We start from the raw sequence: 13,855 nt of genomic DNA, 5'->3' as shown, positions 1-13,855 counted from the left end.
TTATTGGCAGGCAGGCAGCTGGGAGGGAGGGCTGTTTTAGGATTCAGCCAGAGAAGCACTCTGCTGCACAAGCCTGTTCCTCCAGGGACAACTCTGGATTAGTGGTCAGATATGGTGGCACATCCTTCAATTCCATTAGAAAGGACATGTTTGTATTTGACTTGTAGCACACATGCCTTACAATGACAAAAACCATCAAAGATCATTCAAGACAACAATCTTAATTTTATATCACGCTTGCTAATATGTTTTTACTAATCTTTACTTAAAATACTACTAATACTACTACTACTACTGCAATTATTATTATTATATTACCCATAGTGACTGACCAATATATCAGATGATATTTTTCCATCATTAAATTGTATTTTTATGTACATCTGTCTTATATTGGCCACTGGCCACCTTGCACGGTAGCTTATTTCCCATTACTGTATCCCTGCTAAGGCAGGATCTCCCTGAGCTCTAAACAGTAATAATACAGTAAGCACTACATTTTTGTTCGTATTTAAAGATTCAGAGCTGAAAAAGACTAAATCCTGACTTCTTGGAATCATGTGATGTACAAGGCTGAAGGAAATGAGCAGATAATTATTTTGACTGACTGCCATTCCATGGAAAATACAGTTTAACATGGTAGGCTATACTGCATGGTCATTCGTTGGTGCTAGCAGGTCATTGGAAAATTGAACAGCCACCATGTTCCAAAATCAGTTTGACCAAAAGGTTGCTGGTTTGTTCCTGCATGGTCCAAGATGGTCTACCACCTTGCTAATGACCATCTAAGACCAGCTAAACAGTTACCCATGTTCAAAAACAGTTTCCAGCTTAATCTGGATTTTCCAGCAGGGAGGAGAAGAAATGCAGATTACCTCGATGGTATTATTATCAGTAACCAGAGGCAAATGATGGGTTAGGGAGATTAAGGGTATACTTTTAATCTGAGGTATCGGAGTTTCATATTAAAATTAAATACATCTGGTCGTGACGCAACGGCTGTTAATTTATTAGACGCTTGTTGATCTCCCAGAGCGAACCGCATGAAGAAGCGCCTTTAATTTCCCAGTGATTTGCTTTGTATCCGTCCGCTGCTACGGTTTCCCTCTTATTGGTCGAGCCGTATGCTGATTTGAGAGACAGAGACGGTTAGTTTTCTCCCAAACCCCGTCAGTCTGTCAGTGGTCTGGAAATGCCAAAGCGCCTCCTCGCTGCTCACGCGCTCGCTCTCACACAAAGCTGAGGGTTCCGGTGGCGCGAGCTGGAACGATCCACTGATGTCGCTTCTTCCTTTAGGTGCTTAACTGCTCCTTAAAAACGTCGAGGGAATCTCATCCTCCGACGTTGGTCTTTTTTTTTTTTTTTTTAGTTTTTGGATTTTTTTGTTTTGGTTTGCAAGGTTTAGACGCAGGATTGTTTTGTGATGGGTGGTGGAAGCGAATCACGGATTTCTGCTCTTTTTATGGAGACCAAAGTGAGCAGATTTTATACTGTTGAAAGCAAGTTTTATCTTGATAAGGAGCAAATGGTGGAACAGAGGATTCTTTAGGGGCGAAGGATAGTTACTCAAGATAACAACACTTTCCAAACACAGTTTTCTCAACAGAAAAGGGTTTTCTGGTCCGCTACATTGGATTTTACATTTTGTTTGACTGACGCAGCATCGTTTTGGAGTATCTTACTTGGAGATTTCAGTCCTTTTATTCTACATTTCGGGGAAGAAACTATATCTTTAAAAGAATAAACCCGGACGAGAGTTATGGAGATGCCGATGAAATAAAACCTTTATCTCCGGGTCAAATGACCGCTTTCACTCGTTCTCCAATCTAACCACCTTATTTATGACATGGAAAAACGGGGACTCCACAGCGTCCTTTATTATTTCATTCTGAATGCGTCCCTGCTATTCTGTGTAAAAGGTGAGTAAACTTGGGCAGATTTCTAGTCTCTCCCACGTTGCGTATTTTCTCAGCGTTACTGCACAGTCTGTTGAGATTCTCCACTTTTTTTTCTTCGTTTTTTTTATTTTTTTATTTTATTTATTAATGCACTGTACTTGGTTAAGTTTAATAGCTTTTTCATGCCAGATCGTTGCATGTTGAGGCTGCAATTGAATGAAAAGGTAATAGGCTACGTGTAGATAATTTACCATGCTCCCAAATGAACATTAATATTATACGCCTAGTCAGATTCAATTTATAACAAAGGTGTTAAAACACACACACACACACACACGCACACACACACACATAAATGTTAGTCACATCTTACATATAGGCCTTTTAGTGGGCTATATCTATTCGAGGGGTTTCTTTTAACTAAACTATCTGTTGTTGTTGATGTGTTTTCTTCATAAGCCACATTTACTGAAGTGCCCAAAGATGTGAGTGTCGGTGAGGGCGAGGACATAGAGATGCCGTGCGCTTTTCGAGCCGTCGGAGTCTCGCCGTTCTCTCTGGAGATTCAATGGTGGCACCTCAAGGAAGCGGCCCCTAAAGAGCTCGCTCACGAACTGCAAATTAGCGCTCCGGCCAACAGAGCCAAGGTAATGGGGCTTTCGTTGTTTTCAAAGCTGCCTAAACACAGACATTTTCAGTTTAAGTTCTTATTCGACTAGTAAGAGGACTGCTGTTTGATGGCCGCAGTGGGATGTGGCAGGGCTTTGCGTGCAGATGGTTCCCTTGTGATCCCAACTAAACGCACTGAGGCGATGAGTTATTAATTTACGTCGTAAATTGAGTTGGGTTGTGTCTGTGGGTGGACATTTACAAAGAGGATAGGAGCGTGATGTCATGTTTAATAATAGATAGATAGAATAAATAAATACACAAATAAATAAACAAACAAACAAATAAATAAATGTGTTTTACCCTGCGATGCATGGTTCATTATGTAGGCTGCAAGAAAGAAAGAGGAAAAAAATCAGAACTTTCAATTACTGACAGACCAACCAAATCAAAAATAAAATATACTTGTATCAATGAAGCTGAAGGTCTCTTATAGCCTATTGAAAGTGACATATGAAACACTACTCAGTTGAACCGGTAATAGGAATTCTGAGGAAACACGAAAGGGAACTGTTGCTGTCCATGGTGCTACTGCCAATAGTGGGCCTCTCGTTCATTGTTAATTGTATGGACTTTCATAGCTTCAATAAAAGTTGCCCATTTATATTTTGACACGAATAGCCTAATTAAACTACTCTTTCTGGCTACTTATGTTGTTTTGATGTGATCTATTACAGGTTACCCACCGGGACGCCACGAAAATAAGCGTGAGTATAACAATCTATTTACAGTGATTGTATTTTTGATAATAACATTAGTGTAGGCTATGTGATGTTTAGTAGAATCAGAATGTCTCTTGAAGAAAGAAACGAAAATTAAAATGTAATTTAAAAGAGATAAACTGGTAAAAAATAAAAAAAATAAAAAACGCTATTGTGATGTTCCTTAAATTAAAATACATGATTTTTTTTTTTTTAAATACACAATAAAAATTAAAAGCTCAGCTGACATGTTTTATACGAATGACTAATAGGCCTACCATAATAGACGTATTTAAATTTAGTTAAAAACGTATAACTAAACTATATAACTATATAACGATAGATATATAAGCTTTCAGAGGAGTAAATTATAAAAAATTAAAAAAAAAGAAATCTACAGGTAATTCTACACCTTGGATTAGCTCAAATCCTATTGCTCAATTGCTATCCGCCAACCCAATTGCTATCCGAAACATAGGCCTAATGGTTAATAAGACTGGGTTGTACAAATCCCTGATTCATGTCAACAAAACCTGTTGTTTCTTTGTGAGCAGACGGTGAGGGTCCAGGGCAACGCTATTTCCCACAAGCTCAGCCTATCGGGTGTGCGGAAGGAGGACGAGGGAGTGTATGAATGTCGGGTTTTGGACTTGTACTCTGATGAAACTCAGGAATACAAGGTGCAGGCCACTCTGCGCGTGACACCGCGCGAGGGAATGCTGGCCGAGGAGGCCGTGTCTCACATCCAGAACCGATGGCCACTGAGGAACAGCAACACAGCGACGGGTGGAAGGGCCACTTCTGAACCGGGCCAGGGTCAGGGAAAACCCCGTGTGCCTCCGCCGGTTGGAATGGGACCCGCTCCCTCCTCAACGACTACGACGGGATCTGCAGTCAAGTCGTCTGCTTCGCCTCGGCCAGGCAATTCATCTATCCAGAGACAACAGCACGGATCCGGTGAGTGACAGTACAACAGCGACACCGAGCGGTCGAGTGAGGAAAAATAATCAGGTGTTTAAGAGACTTTATTAATGGAATTAAATTATGAAGCCATAATATAAAACAAATTGATTTGGAGTTCTTAGTGTATACTATTATGTGGCTCATATTGAATTTCAGAAAAACATTTTTTTTTTTTTATTAAATTACTGAAATAGCCTATACAATTAAGGCCTTTAATTCTGATGTTATTTCCATGATATTAGCTTTTTTTTTACATGATATGAGCAGATTTAGCTTTTGACATGCCTCTTTAGAGTGCTTTCTTTTTCTGATATATGTTTCGAAAAAAAAAATGTGTGTGTGATGGGAGCAATTCATTTTTATTGCCCTACCCCTAAAAAGTGTAGGTGAATCCTGTCCATAAACATTGCTTTTCTATCATGGTGGGACTGGCATTGACTTCTTTTTTTTTTTTTTCATTTTTTTTTTTCATACTGCACTAATGATATTTTATTTATCTTAGTCCTAAGCCTAACCCTCCCAGAACCGTCTTTGCACTTAGATTTTCATCAAGACATCATTTAGTATGTATAGTATTCCTCATGGGGACATTTGTCTGCCAACCCCCACTCCCTGCTTTCAGGCTATCACAGTGCGGGCATTTGGTCGTCACGTTGTTGGAGATTGTTGACCCACGCACACACTTATCACTGAAGCACATCACAGAATAATCACATTTGCTGGAAGGTTTAATTTGTCACCCTTCCATAACAAACCTGTGTCTGCTCAGTAGGCAGTCTGGGAGAAAATTGTTTTTGTGTGTGTGTGTGTGTGTGTGTGTGTGTGTGTGTGTGTGTGTGTGTGTGTGTGTGTGTGTGTGTGTGTGTGTGTCTTAAGCAGGAAGTGGCATTGCGATCTGTCCAGCCTCAGAGCATCAGTCTCGACCCTTCTTGTCTCTTTATGACCGTTGTGCAGTGTGACAGAGGAGGTTATCAAGATATCACCTTGTCTCTTTAACTCTGGCCTCAGGGGTCAGGGCCTCTTATTTATTAGGGTCTTCATTGGAGATTTAGAGGCTTGGATGTGTTCTGACTCTGGCTTCTGTCACTGCGGGAGAGAATCCTGCAGACAACGGAGGGCGATTACATCAAGTCTCTAGCTGAGCCAGAGGAGTTTGTTTGTGGCAGGGATGCATTACCCTGCAGTGACTTACCTTGCTGTGGACTATAGACTGATGCAGTGAATTCAGAAGTAGTTTCAGTTATAGTGGAAGGTAACAGTCTCATGTCCCTGTCAATAGTTGCGTTCTAGGGCTGCAATGGTAAACAAGAACTGATATCATCCTGTTCATCCCATTTTATAACTAACATTTCACTTCTTCTCTTGAGAATGTTAAGTTATATTTTAGATTTTCATTATATATATATATATATATATATATATAGTTAAAAATGTTTGAGATTCTACAAGCCTGATCAGCAAAGTAATCCTATTATGTGTAACATGAATTTACATTTAATTTACAGATACACTACTGTTCAAATGTTTGAGGTCGTTAAGATTTTTAATGTTTTTTAAAGAAGTCTCTTATGCTCACCAAAGCAGCATTTATAAAAGCAGTATTATATGTGAAATAGTACAGCAACAACAACAAAGGCGAGGCTGTATTTTCAGCATCATCATTACTCCAGTCTTAATGGTCCTTTAGAAATCATTCTAATATGCTGATTTTCTGCTCAAGAAACGTTTAATTTTATTATCGATGTTGTAAACGGTTGTGCTTGATATTTTTGTTGAAACAAAAGAATCCTTTTTGATTTTTTTGGTGAAATGAAATAGAAATCTTTTGTATCTATTAATGTTTCTACTGCCACTTATGATCAATTTAATGTGTCGTTGCTAAGTAAAAGTGTTAATTTATTTAAAAAACAATCTTACTGATTTAACTTATCTGAACAGTAGTGTATACCTTTGAGGCTTCAACAAATTTCCCTGTGCAAACAAAGTAAAAATGTCAAATGTTTAATAGACTAGTAAATTGAGCTTTTTTAATGCAATCTTTCTTGATGAAGAAGCTTAAGTAGCGGGATGCATTTGCTGATATATAAAACTGTGACGCATGCTGTTTTGGGACCATGACAACCGTGTGTATATATACAGTACATCCGTGTGTGTGTGGGGGGGAGTGACTGTGTGTGTGCCAACATGCATTGCTCAGCCAGCCCTGTTGTTAGTGCAGCCAGACATGGAGGCAGCCATTTGGCGAGCAAGCATGTCGGACATTAAGAGGGCCAGTGCTCTGATCCTCCACAGTATATCATTCCAGGCTTTATCCCTATATCTCTCTATTTATTCGGATACCTCATGCATTATTGTTCTCCCTGAGAATGGGTTAAATTTAGGATTGTAATACAAATCAATTAACTATATTTATTTATTTTTTAAAAACAGGAAAATGTTTTTGTATAATTAGGTAATTTGCCTTTGCTCGGAAATACAAACCATGGTTTAAAATCATTAGTGGTTTGGATCAATGCTAATTTCTCCCTCATTTTACACAACTGCAGATCACAATAACATGCATTATGGTATTAAAAAAAAAAACAATATTTAAATGTATTGTTTAGTTTAAAATTAATTTAAAAAAAATAATGTTTTAGACTATTATTGTGTACCTTTACCACTTATGAATGTGGAAAAGGATTTTTAAGCCTGTCTCTCTCACAGAGTCAGGCAAATTGATTCAAAACCAGCCAACCAATGCTAGTTTTATGCCTGTAAGTGCTTTGGCACATTTAACATTGACAGAAAAATCTCAAATTTATCTTGGCTTTCTCTTTTCCCCCTTTTGGTTAAGAGCTCAGATTTTGTCATTGGAGTGAGAAGGTTAAAGAGTCATCTGCCACATTTGAAGGATTGCACCTTTCAGTTCTGACCACAGTCAGCTTTTGAGGACAGAAAGAAAATTCACCCCTCGCTGCTCACACTCACTCACTTTCTTTCTCACAGGCGCACATCTTGTCTTTTGGAAACATGTATCTGTCACTTTTCCACAGTGTCATCTCATTGAGTGGCAGAAACAATTAATATTAAAGGAATGCCACGGACAGGAGCTGATAAGCTTGGCCTTCTACACGCTGTCAGGTGCATCAAATTGCCTCTTGCTGCTTTCACTTCTTTTATTTTGTTATTTTTCCCAGCAGGGCTTGGTGGCATGTCTGTCCTTGCTGGAAAAAGCAGATTAACTCATTGGACTTTTTGAGAATGGATACAGATTCCTAAAAACAAAAAGGTTACAAAAATGCTCTCTAAGAAACATTTCCTGTTAATATATTGTTTCAGGATGATGTTGGTTTTTAATCCAGATGCTCATTTAATATTAATGTCAGTGCTTTCTGATTCTATAATTAAGCTCTTTGTGGTTGTCTATAGGTTTTTTGTTTTGTTTTACAGTTTCAGCAGGTTTGAATAATCGTAATGCACAAGATAATTTTAAGATTTACTCTTACATTTGGCTATTTGCCTCAGAAAGAGGAATGGGGCAGGCGAGAGGGTGAAAGAGGGAGAATGTAAAAGGAATAGTTCACCCAAAAAAAAGAGAGAGAATAATATGTCACTCCTAACCTGTTTGGCTTCATTTTTATTTATTATGTGAAAAAAAAAGGATATTTAGAAAAATGTTTTAGCATTCCATACAATGAAAGTAAATGTTTTTAACTATGTTGATCCTTTTGACTTTTTCATTGTAAAGACAAAAAAATCTTCAAAATATGTGTGTGTGTGTGTGTGTGTGTGTGTGTGTGTGTGTGTGTGTGTGTGTGTGTGTGTGTGTGTGTGTGTTTCACACGATAATGCAAGTCAAACAAGTTTACATCGACACAAGGGTTTGTAAACTATTTTTTGGAGTCAAGTTGTTGAGTGACAATTCAAGAGCAAATAGTTTGTGAAAAAGAGAAAAAAATACAATGAAGAGAAAAAGATATGAGAAGAGGAGAAGCACGAACAGGCTTACGCAATGCCTCTACCCACAATGCATCATGCCACCTCAGGTGACCTTGGCGCCCTTGATAAGTTAATATCACTCCAGCTGCACAGCTGTTTTAATCTAGTCTCTGTTTGTGTGCGTGTGTGTTCTCAGAACTCTACGTTCTCTCGACATCTAATGCGCTCCGACATCAATCTGGTTATTCTGCGTGTGATAATTATACAGTATGCATGTGTGCCAATCCTGGTTGAATTTTACTTACTTTTCAGCTCATTTTTGCCTCCCACACATTTTGCGAACTTAAAACACCTGTCATCAAATTGCATTCCCCCCTTGAGAGCGAGCGCGAGCGAGGTGGGTTGTGGTGGTGGGTTGATTGCATGCTTTAGGGGAGAAGCCCAGTGTTTAGTGCTGCTGGACAGCTTTCACACTTAACTGATGAACCACATCCAGTTGCAGCCCCCCCGCCACAGACATTTATTCACTGGATAGGTTTGTGCATTGTCACTATGTGGGAAGCACTTCAGTGCTCATAGACGAGGGTTAATTGTTTCATCTTTGCTTCTGTCATGTTGGGACACTGCTTAGTTGTGTACCTGCTGATTCCACTAGGGAAATCAAGGGGAGCATTGTCTCAATCTACAGTAGCTTTTGTTTGGCTACATTACTCACATAAACAGAGAGAGAGAGAGAGAGAGAGAGAGAGAGAGAGAGAGAGACAGGTAAGCCTGAACAAAAGCTTCAGAGCATGAATAATAGATATATGATAGCTGGCTAAAATCGGTGTAAAAAGATGTTTAAAAATGGGAGGTGACCAAATAAATGGACAATCCAGAGGAAAATAAGAGAGCTTCATGACTCATTGTCAGCTATTTCAATAGTGCAGTGTCTCTCGAGTTTGTATTTAAACCTGACATGGTCGTAGTTTGTGTTTATTTATTCATTTTAATAACGCTAAGGACATCAAATTAAGGGAACAGTTAACAACAAAATTTATTTACGCAAATTGCTAACCTTGTTGGCAGTGACTGTTTTCACTTACTCTGCCCACCATACTGTAGCTCAGACAATCCCTTGAGACAAACAGCGTGTTACTTCTATTTAGACCTGTATTGATAGCATCTATTACTATTTGCACATGCAAACAGATGCTATTTGCTACACAGTATCTGCCAGTATTTACTAATGTAAATGGGATCTTACTTTGTTTTACACTTACACCAATACACTGTCTACTAACCAGATGGAAGCAATTTGTCCATCCACACGAAACACAGAAATAGTAACGCAACGCAATCAATCACAAAATAGCCAGGACAGTTCTTTCTGTTTGCAAATTATTATCACATTACCGTCTCCATCTGATATTAAATGCTTTTCAAATGAGTCTTCTGTGACCAGTTTTGTTTGGATTTCATTGAGATATTCCCTTCTTATTTCGTCACACTCCACATTACTTTCAGCATTGCGTTCTATGTATGAATACTATTAAATGAACAAACTATTTTTATATGGCTTACAAACGAGTGGGAAAAGAGGCAAATGAAAAGGATATGGAAGGCAGCTGCAATTTGCCACAACACTTCCCAGAACGATCACATTTTAAGGCGCAGTCACATTAACAAAATTTATAGAAAATTTCATGGGTAAAAAATGTCCATTGTCTATTGTCAATAGTGTAGATGTATGAAGCACAGATCACACAGAAGTCACTTTCAAACCAAGCAGCTTTCTGTTGAATCATATGCGAAGTCTGTGTGGGGAAACTTTCACCCTTACGCAAAATTCATGATTGCATGGATTCCTATTGAAATGTCACTGAAAAACGCCTGCACCTTTAGATGACTAGGCGGTGAGTAGATGGTGCTTCACCGCAGTCAGGGACGCGTTATGATGGATGAGCATTTCCACTACAAATGTGATGTGGTAACATGCACTCTTCATATGTGGTTTCAGCGATCACATTATGTTCAGAACAGCTTTCAAAACTCTTTTATGTATATTTTTTTTACTGATTTTTTTTTTTCTCAGAAAGATGATTCATCAACTGAACAATCTATATGTTGCTAAACAACAGTACAGTCCATTGAATGTGATGTACTTCTATCCCTCACAGCCTTGTTTTTTTTTTCCTGTCAAAAATTAAAAACATCATTACCCTGACTAAGGTTTATAACATTTACAGTAACTGATTGTCTTTGTATTTTTATAGGTGAAATGACTAAAACAGGTCAGTTGCCAGGTTATACAGAATACTGATTGTGTTTGATCAATATTCCCTCTTTTTCAGCCATTCGGGCTTAAATCTTCTTGTTCGCTGAAGCTCTGCTCATGTCCAGAGGGAACAAGTGTCACCCGCCCTTTTTCATTTCCATAATCATTGATTGTTTATCATCATGTTTCTTATTTTCCTTTTCATAGGCTTTCTTTGTATGTGAAGATATCATAATTGCACTGCTTTGTACCACGTTTTTTATATTATAATTCATTATAGATCCATTAGCATCTTAAGTACTTGAAACAAGAAATCATTCAAAGGTGTCATTGATTTACTATACCAGCCTCCGCATTCACAGGCATGCTGGGATGGCCAGACATATGCCCGCAGCTTATAAAGCAAGGCTTCGACAATCTATAGTCAATTGGATTTTGAGGTGTGCAGAGTGTGCTGCTGAAACTCTATTATCCCTCAGAGGGAGAGGGACACAGCCTCAGCTCAACAGATATGATCACACCATAACCCTCTAATCCTTCATCTTTAGAGTCCACTGCTTCTGATCCTCCAGTGGGCCCTCATGGGCCATTATAACTCTGCGTAAGAACACCTGCTGAGATCAGAAGAGAGTAAAAACCGCTGATAAAATGACATGTGACTTATTTTTTTACAAATTCAAGAACACTGCATTTATAATACTAATGTTAATACCGGTATACGATGATTCATAAGTGGACTGCACATAGATCAGGATGGTTTGCCATCATCAGACAATCTGCATTGCATCAGGAGAAGCTAATGGAGAATGTCAGGTCATTTATGCATGGCCCGAGGGCTAGACGGAAGGGAATATTACTGTGAGCTGATACATTGAAGCATTCGTGTCTAGAAAAGAACAGGGTCGGTTAAGAGAATTCTGCTTTTACAGTGACTGGTACACATGAAGATGTAATCTCAAGGTTGTGGCAAGACCTGAGGCAGGATCCTTCATGTAGCATATAGTTAAAAGAGTGAGAAAAGGGGCAATGGGAACAAATTACCTAGAAATAAATGTTAGGGAATAAATATTCTGCATGCAGTCAGTCTGCTGAAGACGTGCCTAAATTCACATATCTTAAATATCCTTACAATTCAATCCACCAGAAGACAATTCACTCTTTTTACTTAATACACGCTTTTTTTTTTTTTTTTTTTTGCAAGCATTTGATTTACCTTTCACATTGAATGAGAACCATAATCCCTCAAAGGTTATAAAATATTATTAAAAGTGGCACTGACCTCGATCACTGGGGTGTGTTCATTAAATATGTTATTAAGCGAACAGACAGATTAATGTCCTTTTCTAGAGGGTTAAATGAGGAAGAGGAGGAGATTACCGATGACATGTGAGTAATGAGCTGGACGCAGAAGCCCTCTGCGTCGATGGTGACTGTAATTATTTCCACAGCAGTCAGGGTCATGACTTTGCCATTTTAGCTGATTTGCACGTCTGTTCGTGTATTCACTTACCCTTGTTTAGTCTAATCTCTTGTGTATCTATCATGTCCCTTGGTAAGAGATTTTCATTGCGTGCAGAGTGACATTTTGAAGGACGATCCTCTGGTTTCAGAAAATGTGTGACCCAATAGCTCCAATATATCAGGGTTTTAAAGTCTGTTATGTCTTCATACAGACATACTAATACAAAGTGTAAAGAGGAAAAGCTGAATGTTTCTTTGTGTCAAATCAAGAGTAAGCCCTGCTGTAATGTTTGACTTTGCAGAAAGAGCATGAAATTGAACCACACCATCTCTCCAACCGCCCTGAACCAACTCAACCAACCATGCACGAGTACAACACCATCCTCTTCCCTCTGTAATAATGATGATCGAAGAGAAGCAAAATAAACTTGGGTTCATGAGACATATGGACACGCTCCAGGAGCCCACTGTAAGACATGCTCCTAGAGCTTGTGTGATGTCGTGCTAGCGTGACGTGCGCGATGTTCCTGTCATGAAGCAGCCTGGCACACCATGCTAATCTGCTTGGGGATGATGGGAGAGTAAGAGTAAAGGAGCGTCGTGAGAAATGGCCATGGGAAAATCAGAACTGCAGAAAACATACGGCCGCTTCACACTCTAAAAGTCAGCGGCGCTGCAGCCCCGTTAAGCAATGAATCATTACTAGTGTGTTTATGTAGTGTGAGAATATGCGTACATTTCTATATTGGAGGGATGTGTGATATAAATGCATCCTTCTGGCATGTTCTTGTGTGTTTGTATAAGTGCACTCATGTCACAATCGGTTTCTGTATTCTGCTGTGCTGTTGTTGGCTAGCACTCAAAAGGCCCATGGGCTTCTGTTTTGCTGTCAGTCACAGAGATGATATGTCATGTAGTTTCCACACCAGGGCAAGTAGCTCACATGGAGGCCCTATAGGGCTATTATCTCCATGTTAGGAGCGGTGCACCATGTTTTTTCAACATCTCCAGCAGAGCTGACTGCATTTCGGTCTTGTAAATTGAGATTGTCAACTTCGATGGAGGAATGAGGCGATAACAGCAAAATTGCTGTGCAGTTGTTATGAAAGAGCCATTTGAAGGACTTTAATGATGTGAAATACGGCCCACATGCTGAATCAGATTTTGATGCAATAAATGTCCTCAGACTAAAAGCAATGAAGATGCTCTGTTTGTCAAACTAATGCTAATGTTCTTGGTAAATGAATGTTTTAAAAAAAAACGGATGATATTTATTGTGCATGTGATCTAACAGACATTTCTGTCTCTCTCGCTGACATTTGCAGGTTCTGGAAACATGGCAGCCACTGAGCCACTCCTTTACATCACGCTGCTGATCCTGCATAAGCTCCTCCCCTTCCTGTTTGCCTACTAAGAGACCACAGCCAAACAACTCGCAATGATTTCACTTTATGTACCAAACAACAAAGGGAAAATATAACTATGTATCTATATATATATATAAATATATCTACCATTATGGCACTTCACAAAGAGGGATGGGATATGACTTTGAAGAAAATAAAAATATCAGAATAATAATGAGAAGGGACTTGTGTAGAAGATCTGTCTCAGATATGGATGTAAATTGGATTCTATATGAAGCATGATGAAAAACAAAAATAAAAAAATTAAAAGGTGTCTATGTGAATTAGAGCTTCACAACTGTGTCACACACTCAACTGACATCCATAAACGCTTGCCTTGCCAAATGCATGGCTCTCTTAATTTATTTTATTTTTTCAATTATTAATTAAGGTCTTTTTGTTTGTTTTCCAGTTCACTACGGTTTTCATTTTAGCATTGTTCTTATTGGAGTATCTGATGTTGAATCATAAATGACGTAGTCTTTTGAGATTGCATTTTTTTTTTTTTTATCAACTCTTTTTTTTTTTTTTCGCATGAACTGGTCTCATTTTTCATTTTATAAATGTGAAAGAAGGCAC

At 38.7% G+C, this 13,855-nt stretch overlaps 1 protein-coding gene across 1 annotated transcript; it reads left to right on the top strand.

Moving 5' to 3' along the window:
• Positions 1-1,081: 1,081 nt before the first annotated feature.
• Positions 1,082-13,386, top strand: vstm2b (V-set and transmembrane domain containing 2B). Its single transcript, XM_084108226.1, has 5 exons — positions 1,082-1,919; positions 2,358-2,545; positions 3,245-3,274; positions 3,823-4,225; positions 13,196-13,386. The coding sequence occupies exons 1-5, from the start codon at positions 1,847-1,849 to the stop codon at positions 13,282-13,284; spliced, it is 783 nt and encodes a 260-aa protein (XP_083964352.1). The 5' UTR covers positions 1,082-1,846; the 3' UTR covers positions 13,285-13,386.
• The last annotated feature ends 469 nt before the right edge of the window (positions 13,387-13,855 follow it).

This window comes from Abramis brama (genome assembly GCF_963993115.1).
Source record: "Abramis brama genome assembly, chromosome: 3".
Lineage (NCBI taxonomy): Eukaryota > Metazoa > Chordata > Actinopteri > Cypriniformes > Leuciscidae > Abramis > Abramis brama.
This window is presented reverse-complemented; position numbering and strand designations above follow the sequence as displayed.